The 24,815-nt window shown below is 47.3% G+C and overlaps 1 protein-coding gene across 3 annotated transcripts; it reads left to right on the top strand.

The window, feature by feature from the left end:
* The first annotated feature begins 756 nt into the window (after positions 1-756).
* On the top strand, positions 757-24,363 carry ECHDC2 (enoyl-CoA hydratase domain containing 2). Of its 3 annotated transcripts, none has more exons than XR_004974075.1 (10): positions 757-1,022; positions 10,729-10,796; positions 10,871-10,958; positions 13,801-13,887; positions 14,694-14,786; positions 16,172-16,228; positions 16,463-16,650; positions 16,795-17,069; positions 21,459-21,509; positions 22,871-22,918. XR_004974075.1 is itself a non-coding variant. In XM_036349976.1 (10 exons), the coding sequence occupies exons 1-10, from the start codon at positions 890-892 to the stop codon at positions 23,834-23,836; spliced, it is 891 nt and encodes a 296-aa protein (XP_036205869.1). In that variant the 5' UTR covers positions 797-889; the 3' UTR covers positions 23,837-24,363. The 3 variants fall into 3 exon arrangements, 2 of the variants coding, with proteins under 2 accessions (XP_036205870.1, XP_036205869.1); XM_036349976.1 differs by lacking the exon at positions 16,795-17,069 and adding an exon at positions 23,759-24,363 and having other exon boundaries at positions 797-1,022; XM_036349977.1 differs by lacking the exons at positions 13,801-13,887; positions 16,795-17,069 and adding an exon at positions 23,759-24,363 and having other exon boundaries at positions 790-1,022.
* The last annotated feature ends 452 nt before the right edge of the window (positions 24,364-24,815 follow it).

The raw sequence follows: 24,815 nt of genomic DNA, 5'->3' as shown, positions 1-24,815 counted from the left end.
TTTTTTGTACAGGGGACAAGTTGGGGTTTTTCAGGGAGTCCTGCTTGGTGCCTCCTCCCTTATTTTCTGTCTTCAATCTATGCAAGCGGCTCTGGCTGCCATCATCTCCTGTGATGCCAGAGGGCTGCCACTCCAGCTCTTGGGCCCAGGGCTATAAAGCCTTCTAGACTAGAGGAAGGGGACACTCAAGTTCTTTGGCTTGGCCTGAGGCATGGGTGTGTGTGCTTGGTGGAGGGGAGCGGAGGGGGAACTCATTGCCATTTGGAGCTTGATAAGAAGGGTGGGCCTAGGGCTTGGAAAGTGCCACTTCTGTCAGGTTTGGAAATTTCCAAATAAATCCTTGTTTATTGGTAAAGAGAGAGAGAGAGAGAGGAAGAAGAAGAAGAAGAAGAAGAAGAAGAAGAAGAAGAAGAAGAAGAAGAGAAAGAAGAAGAAGAAAGAAGAAGAAGAAGAGAAGAAGAAGAAGAAAGAAGCAGAAAGAGAAGAAGAAGAAGAAGAAGAAGAAGAAGAAGAAAGAAGAGAGAAGAGAAGAGAGAAGAAAAGGAAAAGAAAAAGAAAGAAAAGAGAAAGAACATAAAGGAAAAGGAACAAAGTATAATAGAAGATAAGAGAAGAGAAGAGAAGAGAGAGAGAGAAGAGAAGAGAAAGAAGAGAAGAGAAGAGAAGAGAAGAGAAGAGAAGAGAAGAGAAGAGAGGAGAAGAGAAGAGAAGAGAATCGCTGATGGCCTTGCCCGGAGCTGGGCTGCCCCCTACCGGAGGCGAGGAGGCGAGGAGCGCGCGGCCCGCGGCCCGTAGGTGGCGCAGTTGGCGAGGCCTCGCGGCCGACCTGCGAGCCTTGGGCGGGAGGTCAGGTGGAGGGGGAGCCGAGGGCGCCTCCAGCTGCGCCCACATGCAGCGCGTCCTGGCCAGCGCCCGGCGCCTAGCGCGCCCCTGGAGGCCCCTTCCGGCCCGCAGCTGCGCCTCCGCTGGAGCCGCCCGGGACCCGGAGATCCAGGTGCGCGCCCTGGAGGGTCCCGACCAAGGTGAGCGCGCTCTCCCCGAGAGCACCCAGGAGGCGGCTGGGGTGAGCTCGGGCAGAGCTCAGGAGGGGGGCGCCTGGCGCTGCCGCCCGGCCCAGGCGATGGCCGGCGCGTCCACTGGGCACGGGGAGACTGAGACAGTAGGGTCGTCTAATGTATGTCAGGATGTTTACCCAATCCCCTGCATCCTAGTCGAGGTTGCCCCAAAATAGGTGACCACCTTACTGGCCTCCCCGACACGACTTGGAATGGGACTCTAGGTCAGTATCGGTCCTTAGTCCCCGGTGAGCCTGGGCTGCTGGGCTGCGAGGAAGGGAAGAGGAATGCTCGGGAGTAGCACTTGGCACCACCACCCACCCCCGCAGCTTTAACAGGCGTGATCGTGCCCCTGGGCCAAGGACACTGGCAAGGTCCCAAGGGGGCCGAGGCCGCGGAGCCAATCCGGTGACCGTGGGAGGCCGAGATGGAGGGCGGAGGGAGAGGGCAGAGGAGGGCACGTCTCCTCCCTGCCTGAGGACCGGGAAAGCTCGCTGGTCACTGGCGGGAAACACCTTCGATTGCGCATTTTGTTTTGCTGTTATTGTTACCTACACCCCTCAGGCTTACTCTCGGGTCAAGGCTGTCCTCTTATCTTTCTCTCCAATCCTGATTGTGTCAGAATTTTAATTTACACAGATGGCATTGGAGATTACATCGCTTATTTCCTCCCCCACCCCTTACTAAGGTTTGAAGAGCTGCTTTGCTGTATTAATCTAGTTCCTTGCTCCCTTCTGTGGCACACTATTCCCTCGTGTGCATCCCCCACTTTTGATGGCATGTAAGGGTTGCTGAGTCTTGGAGAATACCCCTTGCTCTCATGCTTTGTTCATGCCCAACTGGCAACAGTGCTTGCCTAGATGTTTTTCTTTGCCATTAAGAAACAGAGGCACACCCTGGCCGGGTAGCTCAGTTGGTTAAAGTTCCACCCCCGACCAGGGCACATACAAGAAACAACCAATGGATGCATAAATAAGTGGAACAACAAATAAACGTCTCTCTCTCAAAATCAATAAACTGCCTGGCCAGTGTGGGTCAGTGGTTGAGCGTCGTCCTATGAACCAGGAGGTCACAGTTCCATTCCCAGTCAGGGCACATGCCTGGGTTGCAGGCTTGATCCCTAATATATCCCTAGTAGGGGGCATGCAGGAGGCAGCTGATTAATGATTCTTTCTCATCATTGATGTTTCTATGCCTCTCTCCCTCTCCCTTCCTCTCTGAAATCAATAAAAATATATTTAAAAATAAATAAATAAATTTTTAAAATTAAAAATAAACAAAAGCAGCTGCCCAGGGAAATTAAGCAATTTGAATCAGGTGTGATTTCAAAACCTGTGTTCTCAACTATTAGGTCATCACTGCCTCTTCTGTACAAAACACAGACTAGTACATCAGTAAAAAGTATTATCAGGGATCACAGACCTTGCAAATAGCAGAATTGTTACCCACAGATAACAAGGATCAGCATATTAAGCCTCTGCCCCACCATTTATTTTTTATTTAAATATATTTTTTATTGATTTCAGAGACAAAGCGAGTGGGAGAGAGAGCTAGAAACATCAATAATGAGAAAGAATCATTGATCGACTGCCTCCTGCACGCCCCATACTGGGGGATCGAGCCCACAACCTGGGCTTGTGCCCTAACCAGGAATTGAGCCATGACCTTCTGGTTCATAGGTCAATGCTCAACCACTGAACCACGCTGGCCAGGCTGCTCCTACCATTTAGAAGGTCACTGAGGCACAGGCATAAGGAGAAGCAGTGAAGAAGCTTGAGGAAGAGACTCCCACACAGGAGAAACACCCCTCTCCTCCACCCCCCCAAAAATGACTTGGGGCCATTCAATGTTCATGTTAGAAGCCACAGACTTTGCCTTCATTTGGACCAATGGCATAAGAGTATTGTCACACCCATTGTCCTTGAGAACAGGATTGGCTTGTTGACTACTCTTCACTCTTCTTTTTTTTTTTAATATTTTTTTTATTGATTTTTTTACAGAGAGGAAGGGAGAGAGATAGAGAGTTAGAAACATCAATCAGCTGCCTCCTGCACATCTCCCACTGGAGACGTGCCCGCAACCCAGGTACATGCCCCTGACCGGAATCGAACCTGGGACCTTTCAATCCGCAGGCCGATGCTCTATCCACTGAGCCAAACCGGTTTCGGCTTCACTCTTCTTTATGGCTCTATTCCAGCTCCTTACTTAGCAGGGTGTTCATGGTTCTCCACTACACCTGACCTTTCCATTTTACCTCTTCTACCCCATGGGTTCATTTTAAGCTGTCCCACCTCTGTGTTTTATTCTAGCTATGCCCCTGATTTGAGTCCTCTCCTTTCCTCTCTGCCTATGTAAATACTTTTGGAATTACCACCCCTCAATATCCCTTTATTTTCCATGTATCTGGACTTGTCTCCCTCATAGGTTGTTAGCCCGTTGAACGTAGGACTGCTAGCTGGGTCCAGCTGTTCACTTCAGCAAATTCTCTTCCTTCCTGGGCTTCAGTTTCCCCTTCTATATAATAAGGAGTTGTTAAGCCAATTGGTCTCTATACTACCTCCAGTGGTTTCGGTTGACTCCTACCCATATCACCAAGCCTGTGATCCAAACCATCCAGACAAAAGTGATCCTACGTCAACTGCCAAGGAATTCATCAGCCAGTGGCATGGTGGGTTTGGTGAGTAAGGAGAGTGCAGTGCAGACCCATCTCTACTGCTGGCGCCCGGAAACAGCAGGGTTCCTAGGATCAGGGCTCAAACAGAAGGCAGCGGCCCTGGCAGAGTCCTCTCTGTTTCTCCATGCATCTGTCTTTTTCTCACAAACTCTGGCTAACCATTTTATGTGTATTATTTCTTTTAATCCTCATAACAACCTTTTATTATTATTATTATTAGTTAAGGTATTACAAATGTGTCCTCATCCCCCCCATTAACCCCCAACCTCTCCCTCCCCCCCCACCCCACCCACTCATGCTCCCATCCCCCTGTTGTCCATGTCCATTGGTTTGGCTTATATACATGTATACAAGTCCTTCGGTTGATCTCTTCCCCTTAACCCCGCCCTCCCCTACTTTCCTTCTGGGGATTGATAGCCTGATCGCTGTTTCTCAGTCTTTGGGTCTGTCCCTTTTCATCAGTCTATGTTGTTCTCTATAATCCACAAATGAGTGAGATCATGTGGTATTTATCTTTCTCTGACTGGCTTATTTCACTTAGCATAATGCTCTCCAGTTCCATCCATGCTGTTGCAAAAGGCAAGAGTTCCTTTTTTTTTACTGCAGCATAGTATTCCATTGTGTATATGTACCACAGTTTTCTAATCCATTCATCTGCTGATGGGCACTTAGGCTGTTTCCAAATCTTAGCTATGGTGAATTGTGCTGCTATGAACATAGGGGTGCATATATCCTTTCTGATTGGCGTTTCTGGTTTCTTGGGATATATTCCTAGTAGTGGGATCACTGGGTCAAATGGGAGTTCCATTTTTAGTTTTTTGAGGTAGCTCCATACTGTTCTCCACAGTGGCTGCACCAGTCTGCATTCCCACCAGCAGTGCAGAAGAGTTCCTTTTTCTCCACATCCTCTCCAACACTTGTTTGTTGATTTGTTGATGATAGCCATTCTGACAGGTGTGAGATGATAACGCATTGTCGTTTTGATTTGCATCTCTCGTATAATTAGTGACTTTGAACATGTTTTCATATGTCTTTCGGCCTTCTGTATGTCCTCTTTCGAAAAGTGTCTCTCTAGGTCCGTTGCCCATTTTTTTATTGGATTGTTTATCTTCCTTTTGTTAAGTTTCATGAGATCCCTGTAAATGTTGGAAATTAAACCCTTATCAGTGGTATCATTGGCAAATATGTTCTCCCATGTAGTGGGTCTTCTTGTTTTGTTGATGGTTTCCTTTGCTGTGCAAAAGCTTTTTATTTTGATGTAGTCCCATTTGTTTATTTTCTCTTTAGTTTCCATTGCCCTAGGAGCATTATCAGAGAAGAGATTCCTTCGGCATATCTCATAACAACCTTTTTTATTATTTCTATTTACAGATGAGGAAATTGAAGGCCAGGTGGGTAACATAATGTGCCCAAGGCCATGGAACTGGTGAAAGACTGAGCTATGGCTCAAGTGAAGCACACTAAGATTTGGCAGCTAGTGTTTTGAGAGAGGAATATAAAGATGAAAAGCAGAGAAAAAGATGAAAAAATGGGAGAGAGTCAGCCAGAGAGAAAGGAATGACAGAACAGGAAAGCGAAAGGAGAGAAAATTTCTGTCAATCCCAGCACATCATTACTATATTAGTTTTCTATTGCCACAGAACAAATCGCCACCAAACACTGTTGCTGATAATAACACATTTATCATCTCATAATTTCTGTAGGTCAGAAGTCCAGGCACAAATTAGCTGGGTTCTCTGCCTTGGGGTCTTCCAGGCTGCTGTCCAGGCGTTAGACAGGGTTATGGTCTCATCATAGGCTTGACTGGGGAGAGATCCGCTTTCAAGCTCCTCACCTTGTTGACAGAACTCACTTGCTATGTGTATAGGACTGACGTCCTGTTTTCTTGCTGACTGTTGTCCAGGGGGCCCATCTCAGCTCTCAGAGGCTTCCCACACTTCCTTGGTATCTGACCCTCTCCATAGGTCCACTGTTTTCCTAGTGTGCACTAGCAAAACAGGCTTACCTACAGCGTAACCTAACCATGAAAGTAACATCTCATCACCGTTGCCATATAATTGACTCTACTCTTGAAAGTAACTTTTGGTAACCTTAGCTGTATTCTGTTGGTTAGAAGCAATTCACAGGGGCTGTGAACAGAGGGGCACTCTAGGGTCTGTCAGCCACAAGACCTTGGACCTAGACCAGTGATGGCGAATCTTTTGAGCTTGGCGTGTCAGCATTTTGAAAAACCCTAACTTAACTCTGGTGCCGTGTCACATATAGAAATTTTTTGATATTTGCAACCATACTAAAACAAAGACTTATATTTTTGATATTTATTTTATATATTTAAATGCTATTTAACAAAGAAAAATCAACCAAAAAAATGAGTTCACATGTCACCTCTGACACGCGTGTCATAGGTTCGCCATCACTGACCTAGACCGTTTTCCTCAACCCCTCTGATAGGGTTTCTCTGTTTCCACCAGTTTCTCTTCTGAAGCACCAGAGCTGGAGAGAACTGTGAGGACATCTGATTTCCTCTGTGGAACCTCCAGACCTTGCTGGGCTCCGTGAGCTCTTTGGAAATTTCTTTTTTTTTTTTTTAAATATATTTCATTGATTTTTTACAGAGAGGAAGGGAGAGGGATAGAGTCAGAAACATCGATGAAAGAGAAACATCGATCAGCTGCCTCCTGCACACCCCCCACTGGGGATGTGCCTGCAACCAAGGTACATGCCCTCGACCGGAATCGAACCTGGGACCCTTTAGTCTGCAGGCCGCCGCTCTATCCACTGAGCTAAACCGGTTAGGGCTCTTTGGAAATTTCTGAGGCGGCTAAGGAAGTTCACTAGCCTGAGTGTCACAGGTCTCTGTCCTAGACCACAGTTTTCTAACTTCAGGCTGGACACCCTGTCTCTTGAGAGCTCTGAAACTTTCTTGGGCCCTTCTCTATGTCTCAAACCAACTCGCACTGAGAATGCCATCTTACTAAATACTGCTTGTTCTACAGACAAAGCTGAGGACCCCAGAAAACAAAAAAATAAATAAAGGGCCTTTGAATTCCAAAGGGTTGGTAAACACTCCTCTAGTCTATCCCGGACATTTTAGCAAAGGGAAAACAGCCCCTGCCCACAATGGTGTCTCTGCCCCACAGCTGCCCCAGATTCGGGGGTGGGGTGGGGGAGTTGAGGCCAAAGTGGGAGTGGGATGCAAGGGCCAGATTGGGGGATTCTGGGGGTGGTATTAAAGTTTGGACTTGCCGAAACCAGTTTGGCTCAGTGGATAGAGCATCGGCCTGTGGACTGAAAGGTCCCGGGTTCGATTCCGGTCAAGGGTATGTACCTGGGTTGCGGGCATATCCCTAGTAGGAGGTGTGCAGGAGGCAGCTGATCGATGTTTCTCTCTCATCGATGTTTCTAACTCTCTATCTCTCTCCCTTCCTCTCTGTAAAGTTTGGACTTTATTTTGATGAAAAGGGAGGGGAAGGCCATGGTCAGATTTGGATTAGAAAGATGACTGTGAACCAAACGAGCAAGACAGGGAGCAAGACGGCCAGTTGGGTGATCCACGTAATAGAGTAAAACGCCCATAGCAGGTTAGGGGCTGCGATGAGGGCTATGCGCTTAAAGATCTAGGATCTGTTTAAGAGGTTGAATTGGCAGGCCTTGGAGACTGAGTTTTCATGGGTGAGGGAGAGGGGGGCAACAGGGTGGGCTTCTGGGTTCATAGTGTAATCAGTTACTCACCAAGGGAACAGGAGAAAGATTGACCATTTTGGTTGAGAGGTCAAGTGGGCAGTTGGATATTTAGGCTGGGAACTCAGAGGAGAGCTCTGGGGGGCCAGGTGTGCAGGGCAGCCCAGGGGATAGAAGAGGCAAGCACATGGGAGGTGCAGAAGAAGGGAAGATGAGCAAGCCCAGCTCCTCCGGATTCTCCTACCTCCTTACGCTGCTCTCCCTTTACTCCTCCGGTTCCCAAAGACACTGAAAGGTGGCAGAATATGTTACCCCAAAATATGCCTTTGTCATAAGGATTACTTTGTGCTAAAGGCACTTGAAAAAAAACCCAAACAAAAAAAACCAGCAGATGCACAAAAGGCATTTGGATTTCCCCTTTTCTTCCTGAAGACAAGAGATAAATACTCCCCCGGGAAAGCTGTCCTCCCTGGACCAGGAGAAAAGAAACATTCTTCAACAGAGAAGCAAAGCCAAGAGAACTCTGCACAAACACATTTTATTAAAAAACGAAATTCTAGCCGAAGCCAGTTTGGCTCAGTGGATGGAGCGTCGGCTTGCGGACTGAAGGGTCCCAGGTTCGATTCCGGTCAAGGGCATGTACCTGGGTTGTGGGAGATGTGCAGGAGGCAGCTGATGGTTGTTTCTCTCTCATCAATGTGTCTAACTCTCTATCTCTCTCCCTTTCTTTCTGTAAAAAATCAATAAAATATATTTAAAAAAACAAAAATCAAAACAAAACAAAACAAAAAACGAAATTCTTATTTTCCTTTAGCCTCCTCACTAGTTTAGCTACCTTTCCACAACTGTCTCTTTGTTCAGCCTGCTATGAAAGCATGTAGGTTCCACCATTTCTGGGGGGCTCGTTTCCTTATAGGGGCTCCCATATCATGTACAACTTGTATAAATGTGCATGCTCTCTCCTCTTAATCTGTTTTATGTCAGTTTAATTCTCGGGCCCAGCCAAAAAGAATGGCTTCTCTCCCCACCAACATAAACACACACCCACACACACACACACACACACACACACACACACACAGACTTTTGCCTGCCTTGCTCTCCTAGTCACCCCTCAGCTCTCAGCCAAAAGGTCAGTTCCTCCACCAGGAGGTCATTGTTGACCTTCTACACTAGGGTTCCCCATGGCCCACCCTATTTCTCCTACCTCCTTGTCCTTTTTATTCTGTGTTCTCATCACAGACAGTAATTACATCACTGAATGTCTGTCTTCTCTGTCAGACTGCAGGTTCTGAGAGGACAGGGCCTGGGCCTGCCTGGTCTCTGGAATCCGTGTCTAGTACAGAAGCCGACACATGTTAGATGCATTATTTAATTGTACAGATGACTGAATAAAGAGGTCCTGGATTGAGCTCTCAGGAACTCGGACTTTAAAAAATTGGGTAGTCCATTACCTATAGTATTTTTCCCACCATACCTCATTCCTCAAATGAACGTTTTTACTTATTCTCACCTTGCTCAAACGCTTCCACCTGTGAACTGCCACCTGCAATCTCTAAGACGTATTGTATGCACTTACCTTACTCAAGACCTCGTATTTTTATTTACTTGTATTAGGTTATAAGCACCTTGTGGGCAGGGACTATTACATAACTTATAACTCACACAATTTCTTATCTTACAATTGTTCAATAGATAGTACAGTTTCTTTTTTCATCACCAGCACTTGGTGGTTTGCCTGTTTGTTTTGTTAACCTTCATCCAACGATATTTTTCCCAAAGTGGAAGGGAGGGAGGAAGGGAGAGAGAGAGAGAGAGAGAGAGAGAGAGAGAGAGAGAGAGAGAGAGAGAGAGAGAGAGGAACGATACGAGAGAGAGACATCGATTGGTTGCCTCCTGCACACACCCCAACTAGGGCTGGGGCCCTAACCTGCAACCCTGACTGGGAATCAAACTCAAGACCCCTCGGTGCGCTGGACGACGCTCTAACCATTGAACCACACCAACCAGGGCAACACTGGTTTTATTTTCAGATTTTTTCGTTTTAGCCATTGTACTGGGTGTATAGTCAAATCTTAGTATGCTTTAAAAAAAAACAAAAAACAAAAACAAAAACAACTCATTTATTTGATACTAATACAATTAAACATCTTTCCATGTGCTTATTGGTCATTTGTATATCTTGTCAATTTACCTTCTTTTTTTTTTTTCTAATATTTTATTGATTTTCCACAGGAAGGGAGAGGGACAGAGAGCTAGAAACATCGATGAGAGAGAAACATCGATCAGCTGAGTCCCGCACATCCCCTATGTGCCTGCAACCAACGTACATGCCCTTGGCCGGAATCGAACCCAGGACCTCTCAGTCCACAGGCCAACGCTTTATCCACTGAGCCAAACCGGCCAGAGCTCGATTTACCTTCTTAAGAGTTGGGCTTTTTAAAAATTGAGGTGTAATTGACTTATGTTAGTTTCAGGTGTACAACCAAATGACTCAATATCTGTTGCATTGTGAAAGAAGCATCACAATGAGTCTAGTTAAGATCCACCAGCACACCTTGTTCTGAGAATGCTTAAGATCTACTTTCTTAGCAGCTTTCCAATACCACAAACCCAGGACTTGTTTATTATAGACAGGTGTTTAGCAAATGAGGTAAGAACTTTAAAAATTGGGTAGAAGAAAACCTAGAGAAGTGCAGAGTGTCATCTGAGAGGAAGGAGGCCAGGAGAATGCGGGGCCACAAAGCAGACGAACGGTGTTACACGTTAGCCAAAAGCCAGCAAACGCACAACCCTAAGCGTGAGCCGTAACGTACACTATGACGTTGGGTGACACATCAGTGTAGGTTTGTCTACTGTAACAGATGTACCACTCTGGTGTGGAATGTTGATATGGGGGAGGCTGTGCATGTGTGGGAGGCTGGGATATAAGGGAAATCTCTGTACTTTCTGCTCAGTTTTACTGTGAACCTAAAACTGCTCTAAAAAAAGGAAAAGGAAAAAAAGCCACACAACTAAGTCTGAGAGAGAGAGAGAGAGAGAGAGAGAGAGAGAGAGAGGGAGAGAGACAATGGCAGAGGCAGGCAGGAACCACTGCAGTGGTCACTGTCCCTCTCCCCATGTTCTCCGCAGTTCACACGCCCTTCTACTTCTTTTGTGAAGCAGAAAGGACAAGTGTTATTCTGTTTTATAGTCAGGAAAACAAAGCCTGGGCATGTGTGACTCCCATCACACTGCTGCTCAAGGTAGAGGCTGCCCAGGCCCAGCCAGGAGTGGGCAGGCCAGAGGCCTCACCCAAGGTTGCCCGGTCCCCTGCAGGAATCACTGAGATTCTGATGAACAGACCGCATGCCCGAAATGCCCTGGGACACGTCTTTGTGAGCGAGGTGAGAAATGGCCGACACCAGGGTGGGTGGGGCTGGGCTGGGCTGGGAGGTATCTGACGGGGTCTCCTCTGCAGCTGCTGGGAGCCCTGGCGCGGCTGCGGGACGACCGGCACGTGCGTGTCCTGCTCTTCAGAAGTGGAGTGAAGGGTGTGTTCTGTGCAGGTGGGTGTCCTCCCTTTCCCCACCCCGGGGCTCAGCGGGGCTCCCCCCAGCCTGCAGGGGATGAGGTGGGGACCTTAAGTCATCTCTAGCATAGGACTCATTACTCGCATTTTACAGATGTGAACTCAAGACTCAGAGGTAAAATTCCTTGCCTAGGGTTACATAGCTAGTAAGAGGTAGAAGAGAATTCAGTTTGAACTTGGCCTTTCTGACCCCCAAGTCCTTAGTCTTCTGGCTACACCATGCTGTGTTCTGACCCTTCCCTGAGGAAATGAAGAAACTGAATCAAAGACATTCACAAGGTCAGTGGCCAAGATGGGACTCTGTGCCCCTTTGCCCAGTCCCTGCCACCAAAGCTTTCCACTTATCCCTGCACCATTTGGTCCTCCCAAGGCAAGCACCATGAACTTCTGTTTCATAGGAATACCACATCCCCGGCCCATAAGAAGCAAGTCAATGAGAGCTGAGCTGAGCTTAGAACCAGTGCTGGGATGGCTGGAGAGGGGTCACAGGGGTCACTGGGGAGGCGGGAAGTGGTTGTGGAGAGAGAGGATGGGAGAAATATGGTTTTCAGGTTTTCAAGGGGATATAGCTTAGTCCCTTCATCTGAGCTGTTGGGATCTTGGTGCCCAGTGTGGAGCCTGCCCTGGCAGGACAAGTATATAGAAAAAGGTCTCCCTGACCTGGCAGCCCTGGCAAAGATCCTCACCCTACCCTGTCCTCTTCCTTTATCTCCATCTCTGTCTGACCTCTATTAAGGTCACTTCATGTCCCTGTTAGCACCACTCCTCACTATCCCAGATTAGCACAGGGAAATAGACAGGCTACCAGATGTCTGGGTCTGACCCCAACTTGCTCTGGAATCCTTGGCTAGTCCCTGCCACTCCCTGGGCCTCAGTTTCCCCACCTGTCATAGAGAAGCTGGAACTAATCAAAGACTTCCAAAGGCTCTCCCCGATCTGACTTGGTACTTGAAGAGACCATCTTCACCCTCTACTTCCACCTCAGCCTCCTACCATCTGGCCTTTGATGACCTCACCAGCATCACTATTCTCATCGACGTCCTTGCCCATCTCCATGCCACTGTATCCTACATTCGCTTCTCAGTTCTCTCAACTTACCTGACCCCTCAGCCTCCCTGGACCCCACTGACCCCTCCCTCCTTTTAAAAAATAACCAGTTATATAGTGATGCATGTCAGTTATTTTACAATAAAACTGGGGGGTGGGAATCAATAAATTTTTTATTTTATATAATTTTAAAATTGTGGCAAATACATACATGACACAAAATTTACCTTTAAACTGTTTTAAGTGTTAAAATTCAGTGGCACTAAGTATATTTACAAGGTTGTGCAACTATCACCACTGTTCATTTCCAGAAACTTCTCATGAGCACAAAAAAACTCAGTCCCCATTAAGCAATCCCTCCCCATTCTCACTTTCCCAGAGCCCTGGTAACCTCTGGTCTACTATGAATTTGAAAAAGGGACAAAACATGAGTGTTGTCAAGCCTCTGGGTTTAGGTGATAAGTTTCTGTGACAAAAGAACCTGCTGACTTCTAGTGACCTCATACAACTGGAATCACACATTTGTCCTCCTGTGTCTGGCTTATTTTACTTAGAATAATGTCCTCAAGGTTCATCCACGTTGCAGCATGAATCAGATCATTCCTTTTTATGGTTGAATATTCCATGTATATTCACACATTTTATTAACCCACTAGAGGCCCAGTGCACGGATTCGTGCACTGGTGGGGTCCCTCGGCGTAGTCTGCAGGGATCGGGCCAAAACCCGCAGACCAACACCACCTGCCACTCCTGCCTGCCACTCCCGCTTACCCCACCCTGCTGCACCTGCCACCACTGCCACTGCTGCCACTCCGCTGCGGTCTCCCGGCTGCGGCGGCCAGCCATAAGCCCTGAGTCTGGTGCCTGTTGGTTAGCTAAGTGGCACTCCCTCTGTGGGAGCGCACTGACCACCATGGGGCAGCTCCTGCGTTGAGCATCTGCCACCTGGTGGTCAGTGCGCATCACAGTGGCCAGTTGACCGGTCGTTTGGTCGCTTAGGCTTTTATATATATAGGTCCTTTGGTGGACACAGGATTGTGTACACCTTTTGGCTGTTTTGAACACTGGTATGCAAGTGTCTGTTTGAGTCCTTGCTTTCCATTATTTGGAGTATATCCTTAGGAGTGGAATTACTGGATCATAGTAATTTTACATTTAACTTTTTTGAGAGACCACCACAATGATTTCCACAGCAGCTGCAACATTTTATAATCCCGCCAGCAATGCATCAAGGTTCTCCACATCCACACTTGTTTTCTGTTGTTTATAACAGCCGTCCTAATGGGTGTGGAATGTGCTCATTGTGGTTTGGGTCTGCATTTCCCTAATGATTAATGACGTTAAGCATCTTTTCATGTGTTTATTGGCCATCTGTGTATCTTCTTTGGAGAGAAGTCTATTGAAATCTTTGTCCTTTGTGGGGGTTTTTGTTATTGAGTTATAGGAGGTCTTTATATGTCCTAGATATTAATCTTTTATCAGATAGGTGATTTGCCAATATTTTCTTCCATTCTGTAGGCTGTCTCTTCACTCCTTCATAGTGTCTTTTGACATTAAAGTTTTTTATTTTGAAGTCCAATTGTTCTTTCTGTTGTGGCACCTCTCCTTTATGACCCACTCCCTTTTCCTCCCTGGATTCCCTGACCAATGCTTCCTCAGGTTTCTCCTTCCTCTCTGGCTGCTTCTCCTCAAGTCTCCTTTGCTGGATCTTTAACAGCCTAGGGCTCCGTAACGGTTATTTCCCAAGGACTGTCACCAACCCCTATTTGCAGGTGCGGACCTGAAGGAGCGGGAGCAGATGAGTGAGGCAGAAGTGGGGGTCTTTGTCCAGAGGCTCCGAGGCCTAATGAATGAGATTGGTGAGGGTCCAGAAATGGGGTGGAGGAGGGCCCTGCTGATCCCTGCCACCCCCCCCCCACACACACACACACACTCACCCCACCACCACCCTCTATTCTAAAGAGAGGACAGTTTCTATTGTAAGCTCTGTGGAAAGACAAATGACTCTCCCAGGGAGGATGGGCACAAGGAATTGTACGAGGAGGAGGGTGACAAGAGGGTTTAGAGGGCATTTCCTTCACACGGGCTCAGCCTTTGTGCCCTGCTGCTTTTGACCCCCACCACCCACCACCCACCCCATGGCATCAAGCTTCACACCTCGCTAGTCCAGAGGAGCCATGTTTCACCAAGCATGCTTGTAGGCTTTGACATGGTTGTTCCTTTGTCTGGAATATCCCTCCTTGGCCACCTGAACTTCTTACTCATCCTTTAATACCACCAATACCTCCTCCTTCTCCTCCCTGACCCATCCTCCAAGCTTTCTTTAACAGAGTACAGATCGCCTGGGTCTGTCTTCCCATGTCTGACTCAATTCTGTGTTCCTAGCACCCAGCACAGGGCTTGCCACACACAGAACAAGAAGGGAAAGCAGAAAGGGGAGTCCCAGAGTGGCCAGCAGGGGAGGGGGCCTGAGCAGAGATCATCCAGCCCATCTCCCCACTCTGGTTCCTAAGCTGGTCCCACAAATTTCCCTATTGGAAAATCCAACTTCTACAATAACCTGGCTGAGGCCCCAAATCTGAGACCAACGAGGCCCTCTCTAACCTCGAGTCCCTGTCCTGGTCCTGCAAACCCTCTCAACCGGAGCCCTTCTTCGTCTCCACAGCAGCCTTCCCTGCACCCACCATAGCAGCGATGGATGGGTACGCCTTGGGTGGAGGCCTGGAACTTGCCCTGGCCTGTGACCTTCGCGTGGCAGGTACTGGGCAGGGGGAGGTCGGGTACAATGGGGAGGAGAGGGTGAGTGAAAGAGGGTAAGTCTGGGCATTCTGTGAAGTCAGCCACTGCTCTTGGCTTTCCTACCAGCAGATCTAAAGGCAAAGGGGAGGCCACAGAGGGGAAGCTGGTTCCGCTCCTGGCCCAGCCCCTGACCGCTGTAGACCCAGTCACCCTCAGCACAGTCACACTCAGCACCAGAGCGCTCCTGCCAATCAGAGCAACTGCTGGCAGGACAGGAAGGAGAGCACAGAGAGGGAAGGCAGAGCAGGACAAGACTAGGTGTTCAACCTTCCAGTTCTGTCCAAGAAGCTTTACTTAGCATGTTTTGAACAAAGGTGAGGCAGGGGCAGTCTGTCACCAGCCCAGCTAAACACAAACATGCCTGGGCAGGAACACTGCCCTCTGGTTCATTGTTCAGAGCAACTGAGCCTTGACGAGTGGAGGGAGGAGGTGAAGGGCACACCTGGTTACATTTTAACCTTTCTGCCTTGGGTAGGTGCACCCTTCTGGGAGGCAGAAAAGTCTGTGCCATCATGGCGCTCCGTCTTCCCTTAATGCTTTCTCCTGCCACCCGGGAACATTTGAAAATGGGCAACTCCAGCCGTAGAAGTAGCTTATATCTACACGATGCACATCAACAAAAAGGCATCAAAATACCTGGTCAGGTCATAGCCCCAACTCTGCTTCTCACCTTGTCGATGTTTAACGCAACTAACCTGTAGGGTTTGGGCAATAGGAGGGTGAGTGTAAAACCCCCCCTAGGCAGAAGAGGTGGCTGTTCCCTCCTGCCTGGCTCAGATGGCCAGAGGGAATTTGGGAGAGAAGCCTGTGGGGTGGTACATCCAAGAGCTTCTCGGAGGAAGCAGAACTCAGAAGGATGTGGACTGAACACAGGGAATTTCAGGCTAATGAAAAGCTGGGAGGAATAACTGGTGGGAGCCAGAGTCATTCACACTCTAGGCCAGACAGTAGCTAAGGGTGTATGAGACAGAGAATCCATTAACCCACAAATAGGTAGTGGGCACCTTCCAGGAACCCCTTCCTTGTTCCTCGTTTGATCCTTAGCAGCTCTTTGAAGCAGGCAGGAGCGTGGTAATCATCTTTTTCCACCTATGAGGCTCAGAAAGGGTGAGAGACTTGCCTGGGGATGCACAGCCCCCACCCTCGACCTCAGTGGGAACGGTAGGATGAGGACCTGACCTCCAGGCCAGGGCTCTTCCAAAGGCAGAGCCTGGAGAGGTCTGGCTGTGGCCAGAGCATGATGGAAGTGGTTGGCTGAAGGGGTGAGCAGAGCCCAGAGGTAGGTATCACTTCTCCCCAAGGACTGGCACTTGAGAGGGTGGGGGCTTCACTCTGTTTATGCAGCTTCCTCAGCTGTCATGGGGCTGATCGAGACCACCCGAGGGCTCCTCCCAGGAGCAGGTAACATCACCCACAGCACCCATCCTCCTCTACCTGCCCAATTCCTCCATCCGGAGTACTTCCCTGCTCCGCCGCCTCACCCCCCCCCCCCCCCCCCCCCCCTGTTTACTAGGCTCTGTCTCTAGCCTAACTCAGAATCTGCTTCTGAGAAGAAGTCTTGGCTGATGCCCAGCCTGGGCCTTCTCTGGGCTCCCACTTCCCTTGCTGACTTACCATCCCCATTCCATTCGGCAGGAGGGACCCAGAGGCTGCCTCGGTGCCTGGGGGTGGCCCTGGCGAAGGAGCTCATCTTCACAGGCCGACGACTGAGTGGGACACAGGCCCAGGCCCTCGGGCTGGTGAATCACGCTGTGGCCCAGAATGAGGAGGGCAACGCTGCCTACCACCGGGCACGAGAACTGGCCCAGGAGATCCTGCCCCAGGTGTGCTGGCAGCCCCGCACAGGAGGGAGGGCCTGTGCCATGGGGGACACACGTGTGGGGAGGCCACGGCGTCCCACAGGGCCAGTAAGATCCATTTACCCAGACTCATAAAATTAACCCTCTTTGAATTTTGCATCCATTTAGCCATCCAGTAAACAAAATTAAGTCAAGTGTTAAAATGAAAATTGAATTCTGAGGGACTCAAATGGGCTTGAATATCTTCAGAACAGCACCGTCCAAGAGAACTTTCTGAGACGATGGGAATGTTCTGTTCTTGTGCTGTCCACTAAATCAGCCTCTAGCCACAGGTAGTTCTGCCAAGCCAAAGCCTTCAGCAGGATACCCTGGATCTGACTGATGGGGTCGCCAAGAACCTGAGAGCCTCTACTGGCTTGTCATGACTCTGACAGGACCCAGAGGTAGGCCCCAAATTTCCATAAAGATATGAACACAGCTGAAATGGAGCTGTTTGACTAATTTATAATAAATACTGACTAAGCCCACATGGAGCATCTCCCATCCATCAGACACTATCTTAGGTCCTTTCATTAGAACAATCCAGCTGGGTTGATTATCCTCATTGTATCTGTAAGTGTAACAGACCCAGAAAGGTTAAGTGACTTGCTCATCAAGGTCACAAAAAGTGACTGTAATACCTACCATACCAGAGAGACAACACTGGTATTTTGGTATTTATTTTGCATAATATAAAAACTACATACGATGTAAAAACTAGCATTTTATTCTAAAGGGTACACAATATGTACAAAAACTTCTAAAACTGTAAAACTAATGCATTTCAAATATAAAAATCGGCAAACATGTTACAAAACAAAAAAAGTCTATAAAAATGTTTTCCATTCATCATTGTAGTATTTACAGATGAAACTATTTGAATTAATCATGAAAATTAAGTATTTATTTTTGTTTTAATATTTTTTTTTCAGAGAAATTTATTTTGGAGAGGAAGAGATGGAAACATCAATGATGAGAGAGAATAATTGATTGGCTGCCTCCTGCAAGTCCCTCACTGGGGATCGAGCCCACAACCTGAGCATGTACCCTGACTGGGAATCGAACCCATGACCTTCTGGTTCATAGGTTGATGCTCAACAACTGAGCCATGCTGGCTGGGCTAAGCATTTATTTTGGAAAAAATCTTTCTCTATCTCCTATTTAATCCTACCTTCTTTTTATAACTTTGAGACCTTTCTTGAGGGCAGGGATTATAACTTTAAAAAACTGATAGTGAGTTTGATTTAAAAGAAAGCATGTTTTGTCTTTTCTTTTTTTAGTTTCATCATATATAAATGGAGTGTCTGATGGTGCTACTCTATCAATTTTAATGCTATCAGATTTCTATTATACTTAGATCAGCAAGTATCTGATCTAAACAAAACTCTATGTGACTCAAGCTCGCAGCTGGCTGTACCTTCACAGAGGGGCCTACCTAGCAAGACTGGTAGACTGAAGGGTTGTCTTTTTGCATAAACTGTGTAACTGGGTCTTTGAGCTTGATTTAGAGATGATTCTGAGTTCAGATCTTTTAGTATTCTAAAATAATGGTATTATACTAATGTAAGTACTAGTATTTCAGTACTTGAAAGTAGCTTTGCATTCCAAAACACCAGCATACCAAAACTGTAATCACTTATCCCAATGCTGGAATGTCTGATGCAACCTAAAAAAAGTAAATCTTCAACTTCCAGCCAATTCCTGGATGGGGTGACTGCCAGGTGTGGTACATGGCTACCCTCTGGTGGACAAACCACTAAGACGAGGGAGTCAAATGGTTCCAGAGGTTAGGGCCCAAAAGACTTTTAATGAATGCAAGGCCTACAACTTAATACTCAGATTTCCCCCCTAAATAGTAAATACACATTTTGCTTTAAATATGGATTTGGCTATGTTTTCTACTTGAACATACTGCACCACAGTGTGACTCACTGTTCTCATTTCCAAATAACGTTCAAATTATTAGATTTCTAATAATCCTCACATTTATGTCTATATACTTAGAAACATAAATATGTCTGCTAACACATACACATACATATGCTGAAATGGGAACCTCCAGGAAATCAGGTTAAAAAAAACAAGGTGCATACTAGTATGTTTCTTATTATCCCATTTGTGTAAAAGGTGTTGGCGCAGCATGCCTTTGGGGGGGAAGGGCCAGGAGAAAGGAGACTTCACTTTTTGTTTCATACTCTTCCATACTGTTTGAATTCTTTATGATGCACATTTTAATTTCATGTTTTTAAAATGTCTCTTAGAATCGGATTAGCCTCTAAAGGTATGTTCCTTGTCCCCTAAACCATTCTAAAAAGAACTGAGTTATCCCATCTACGAAAGAGGGAATATGCTGACTGCCCCGCCCACAACCACAAGATGGCGGCACCCAGTCCCCTCATTCCTGCTGGGGCACCCGGCCGCTCCATGTGCCTGCCTGCGGAGACCCTTAGTCCCCTCAGCCTCCCAGCCGCCCCAAGGTGCAGGCAAACCTCAGATGGCAGCTGCCCAGCTGCCCAGGGCCACCCGAGGCTCAGGTAACCAGGGCTGGCCGAGGCTTGTGCTGCCGGCAGTGGCAACAGCAGAGGTGGGATAGGGCATCACCTTCACCTGATTGCAGGGTTGCCTCCTGCCCCTCAGGGCTCCTGGACTGTGAGAGGGGGCAGGCCAGGCTGAGGAATCCCCTCTCCAGTGCATGAATGCACCGGACCTCTAGTTTATATATGAGTATATACAAGGGTGGTCAAAAGTAGGTTGCAGTTGTGAGTACGCAAAAGTTTATTCTTGTATTATTTTTAAATGTATTTTTATTGATTTCAGAGAAGAAGGGAGAGAGATAGAAACATCAATGATGAGAATCACTGATCACCTGCCTCCTGCACATCCCACACTGGGGATCAAGCCTACAACCCACCATGTGCCCTGACCGGAAATCGAACCATGACTTCCTGGTTCAGAGATCAATGCTCAACCACTGAGCCACACCAGTCAGGCACTGTATTACTATTTTTTAATTGTTGAATTATTTATTATTATTACCAACCTACTTTTGCCCACCTCTGTATATTTATTGACCTCATTCTTTTAAACAACTGCACTTTTTCATTCTTGGTCTGGATGTGCTATTATTTAACCAGTACTCTAATGATGAACATTTATGTGGCTTACATCTTTGTGCTACTGCAAAACAGCTGGAGTGAAGAACTTTGTACATCTTAGTGTACTTGTAGTTGTGCATTTGCAGGGTAGATTCTACATGGAGTTGCAACATCAAAGAATATGTGCATCGCCTGTCTGGTTTGTCTCAGTGGTTGAGCATCGACCTATGAACCAGGAGGTCATGGTTAGATTCCCAATCAGGGCACATGTCTGGGTTGTGGGCTCAATCCCCAGTAGTAGGTATGCAGGAGGCAGCTGATCAATGATTCTCAACATTGATGTTTCTCTCCCTTACTCTCTGAAATATATATATATATATATATATATATATATATATATACACACACACATATATATATTTTTAAAGAGCATGTGCATCTATATTTGCCAGTTCTTGCCAAATTGCCTTCCCCAAAGCATTGTATCAATTTACTCTATCAATAATATATGCAAATACTTGCTTCCTAATCCTGGCAATAGTGGGCTATACCAACAATTTACTACTTACCTAGTCTAAGGTTAAAGGGGCACCTCACTGTTTTGATTCGCATTTTCTTAACTAGGAGTAAATCTGGGAGCACCCTGTGTTTATATTTTCCTGTGAACTACCTTTTCATATCCTTATGAATTTGATGAAAAAATACTAGCTTTTTATTTTTATTTTTAGTAAATCTTTATTGTTCAGATTACATTTAAAAAATACTAGCTTTTTATAAATGAAGAAAATTCATCTGTCTTAAGTATCACAAATACATTTTCCCAGTTTTTTACTGTTGCCTTTTATTTGTGGTGATTTTCCCAACTTCATTTTTATGTAACTAGCTTTTTCAATTATGGCTTCTATGCTATCAGACTTTAAAACAGTCATTCTTTTTTCTGATTAAGTCTTACTTATAAAAACTTCAAATACTACGAATACTACAGGCAGTAAGTGCATCCTTTGCCTGGAAGTGGGGCTGGGAGTGCAGTGCCAGGCCTGTTGTGGCACAAGTTAATTGGAAGCAAGACCAGAGAAGCAAAGATGGCAGCTTTGATGCTCTTGCTTCTCAGAGGCTGTGCAAAATGCCCCCTTGGGATTTCAACCCCGGCGGGTCAGACCTCAAAGCCCAAGTTCCTAATCCTGACCATGCTTTAACTCTGCTGAGGTGGCACTTGCTTGCAGTGGAGGCTTGCATTTGCTGAGCTGAGAGGGGTAGAGGAAGGGAGCAGCAGTGGGAGAGGTGAGTGGGAACTCTATCCAAGCTCCACCTCTGATTCACTGGACAACTGCTTCACCTCCCTGAGCCTCAGTTAAAGATGGCACCACCCTGGCAGGGTGGGTAGCACCATTGGACAAGTCTGTGGGCGGGAAAGCACTTTGTAAATGGTTGTATTCATAGGAACGAATGAAATGACAAGAACCCCATAGGGTCAGGATTGGGCAGGGCAGGAATCAGTCAGGTTTCCTTTATAAAAGAAAAGGAACATCAACTGAGAGCCAGCAGGTGCTCACATTAGCGGAACCTAACACTTAGCAGAAAGCTAGAACTCCGCCTCCCTGTCCACAACTCTCCCCCAACCATGGAGCTATATGCCTTTATTTCAACTCCCCTGTCAGCATTGATCCCCTCCTCAACCAAGCCTTTTCTTTTCTCTAGGCCCCCATTGCTGTGCGGCTGGGCAAAGTAGCCATTGACCGAGGAATGGAGGTGAGAGGGCTCTGGTCGGGACTGCGGTCAGTGGGGTGGCTGGGAGGCGGTGCTTTCACGGCACTCTGACAGCACAGCTGGAAAGAACCCAGGGACTGGATTCTTGTAACATCCAATGCCATGGGTGCCTTAGTTTACCCATCTACAACATGTAACGTTTGACCAGGTGACATTCCAGATTCATTTTATCCTCATTTTCTACCTTGGAGAGAAGGAAACTGAGGTTCAGAGAGGGTAAATGACTCATCCAGGTCACAGAGCCAGGAATAAGAACCAGGTCTGTGTGGGTCCCAGTCCATATTCTTGGGTTTGTGCTGGTCAGTTGATGTGGCCTCAAGGAGAGGGCTCAGGGTGGAGTCTTGGGTGCAGCTAATCCATCCCACCCCAACTTACTTGATTGTACATCACACACTGAATCTAGAGCTGAGCCGAAAACTGGGACACAGATAAGTCAAATATGGTCACTGCCCCAAAGGTGGGGAGGGGGTTAGATACAGACTCAGATCACTAATAAAAGGGTACCAAGCAGAGCGATACCGTGGAGAGGTTAAAGCAGCACTGTCCCATTGGGTAGTGCTGAGTTAGAGGATATTTTCTAGAGTTGGGCCTTGGAAAGGACGAGAATTCCAGAAAAGGCAAAAAATATGAGCAAAATCACAGGTTTGTGTAAACAAGCAACTGGACTGAATGGGAGTACGGGGTGAGTGAGAACAAATCATGGAAGTTAGGGGCATGGGTCCTAGTGCTGGCCTGTTTGGGTTCAAAGACCTGCTTTTCCACATACTGCTGTGATTTTAGAGAAATTCCTTCACGTTTCTATACTTCAGGTTTGTCAACTGCAGAATAGGGATAATAACCTTTGTGAAGATTACGTACATGCAATACTTCTCTTAGAAGAGTGCTTGTGAAGCAGCAGTAATAGTAGCACTGAGCAGCAGAGGCTGCAGAGTTGCTAGGGGCCACATCATGAAGGCCCAGGACCTTATTCCTAAGGGCAATGAAAGCCTGTAGTTCACTAATGGGGATGACAGGAGGCATGGTGAGGCAGCCCATGAGGAGAGAACACTGTCTGGGAAGGCGCAGTTCATGTACAACCTCCGCAGCGCTACAGGCTGTGCAACCCTCCCCCTGTGCTCACAGCCCCTATTATCCCAGCATGGTTTTGTCAGTTATGGTGTTCTCTCTCCAGGGAATTCCTTATCATAATCATCTCTGTGCGTGACTGGCATACAGTAAGACTCAGTAATTCTTTGCTGGAGGAAGCCATGAACCGACAGAATAGTGTAGGCAGTAGGGTGGGCTAGCTGTCAGTGTAGATGGAGGTGGGCAAGGTCAGGCTTATTCAGGTTTCTTTCTTGCAGGTGGACATTGCATCAGGGATGGCCATTGAAGGGATGTGCTATGCCCAGGTACGTGGTCACTGCCAAAGTCCATGCATGCTTGTAAGCAGAGCCTGGGCCACAGTGGGGGGCTCATGTGCAATCCATGACCAATTTAGCAGGTTCCTCCCAACCCAAAGGGTCTCTCTCAATGCCACTTACTCCTCCCAATCAGCCTGGGCTGATCCCAGAGGAACCACACTGCTTCTCTCTGGGACTGTTTCCTCAGCTATCTGGTGGAGGTACATTCTGTCCCCACCTAGAGAATCACAGAACACAGATGTCCTTGAGAGGAAGAATAGCTTCCACTGTCTCTGTACCAGTGGCCACTTAGAGGTCAGGTTAGAGTGGGATGTCAAAGCCTTGCTTATTACAGCCTGTAGGCTGTGTGTGTTTGACCGGAGGGGGGGGTGGTGTGTGTGATAAATCTGGGACTGATCTATTTAGACCTGACTCCTGGGTGAGTCAAAAAGTACTAACCTCAAGGTCAACAGATATCGAAAGTCCTCCTACACAGGGGGTCCTGGAACTTGCAGGGCCTGGTGTGAAGGAGCTACACCCAGGATTCAAAGCCAATTTCTTACTGTGAAGTCTCCTATCAGACTGCTGCAGGAGACTCTCAGTTGTTTGGAGGCACGTAAGCTGGGTCAAGCAGAGGCCAATGACAGGCCAGATTCTGAAGGCGCAGCCTGCCTTCTTCAGGAAACTAAGGAGCCACGAGGCCCATACCTTTGCATGGCCCGATACCCGAGTCCACAGACAATAGAAAGACTTGGACCCTGCCTTGTCATGGGCTGGACAAACTTGAGCAAGTCCTTACTGGCCTCTAGCTCTGCACCCCAACAAACTAATATTCTGTTGTTGTTTCAGAACATCCCCACCCAGGACCGGCTAGAGGGCATGGCAGCCTTCAGGGAGAAACGACCCCCTAGATTTGTGGGCGAGTGACTCCCATATAACCTCAAAGGGAAATTTGCAGCATGACTGCCCTCATTCCCCATCTCTGGGCTTTAGTTTTCTCACAAGGACAACAATGGATATAAAATGGCTGATGTGGTGCCTGGTACTAAGGTGCTGACTTTGCCACCTACCGCTATCATCACTATTCCCCTCCCTGTGTCTAGAACCACTGGGGCACAGTTTGCTTTGGAGAATGCCTGTCTTTCCCTACTCGAATGATAAACTAAGGATTAAAATAGATCCCCCTCTCGCCTTTGTAATTGTTGGCTCTCAGGCCTGATCTCTGCCTCTCAGTGAGCAGGTGCTCACCAGAGATGGCAAGAAGTACTAAGAACCCCCCAGTTGCTGACTATACAAGAGAGATCATCAGGAAACCCTGGTAGAGGATCAGGTGCCAGGGATCAGACTGCAGATTCCAGCTCTCTACGTTACTCACTGTGTGCCTTAGCATCCTCATCTGTAAAATGGAATTGCTGTGAGGGTTTAAATAAATAAAACGCCTCCTGGTCAATAAATGTGAGTTATTAATGTGCAGTGTTGCAAGAACCAATGGAAATCATTGTTGTGAAGACCTTTTTTAAACTGCAGGGTGGCAGGCCACTCTGTACTTGCACTAAATAGACTTCAGGAGCATTGAGAAGAAAGCGATTAACTGACGGAGAGAATGGGGGGTCAGGAAATACGTAGGTAACACTGGAGTTGAAGCCGGAAGAATTAGTGGACATTTGATGCAAAGAAGAGGAAGGCTGAGGGGAACAGCATGAGCAAAGGTGAACAAGAGGAGGGCACACGGAGGAACAACGGGGGGCTGATATGCATGTACGCACACTGGTCTCAGGAGCCCTCTTGCTGCACTAAGGCAGGGGAAGAGAAGGCTCCTCCCACACCAGGGCCCACGGTCATTCTTTAACAGAGCTAAGCTTTGCCTGAACTCCTGAGCCTAGGCCTAGAGTCTCTAAGTCATGGG

This window comes from Myotis myotis, unplaced genomic scaffold (genome assembly GCF_014108235.1).
Source record: "Myotis myotis isolate mMyoMyo1 unplaced genomic scaffold, mMyoMyo1.p scaffold_m19_p_2, whole genome shotgun sequence".
Classification (NCBI taxonomy): Eukaryota; Metazoa; Chordata; class Mammalia; order Chiroptera; family Vespertilionidae; genus Myotis; species Myotis myotis.
Note: the sequence above shows the minus strand (reverse complement) of the source record. Positions and strands in the feature narration are given on the sequence as shown.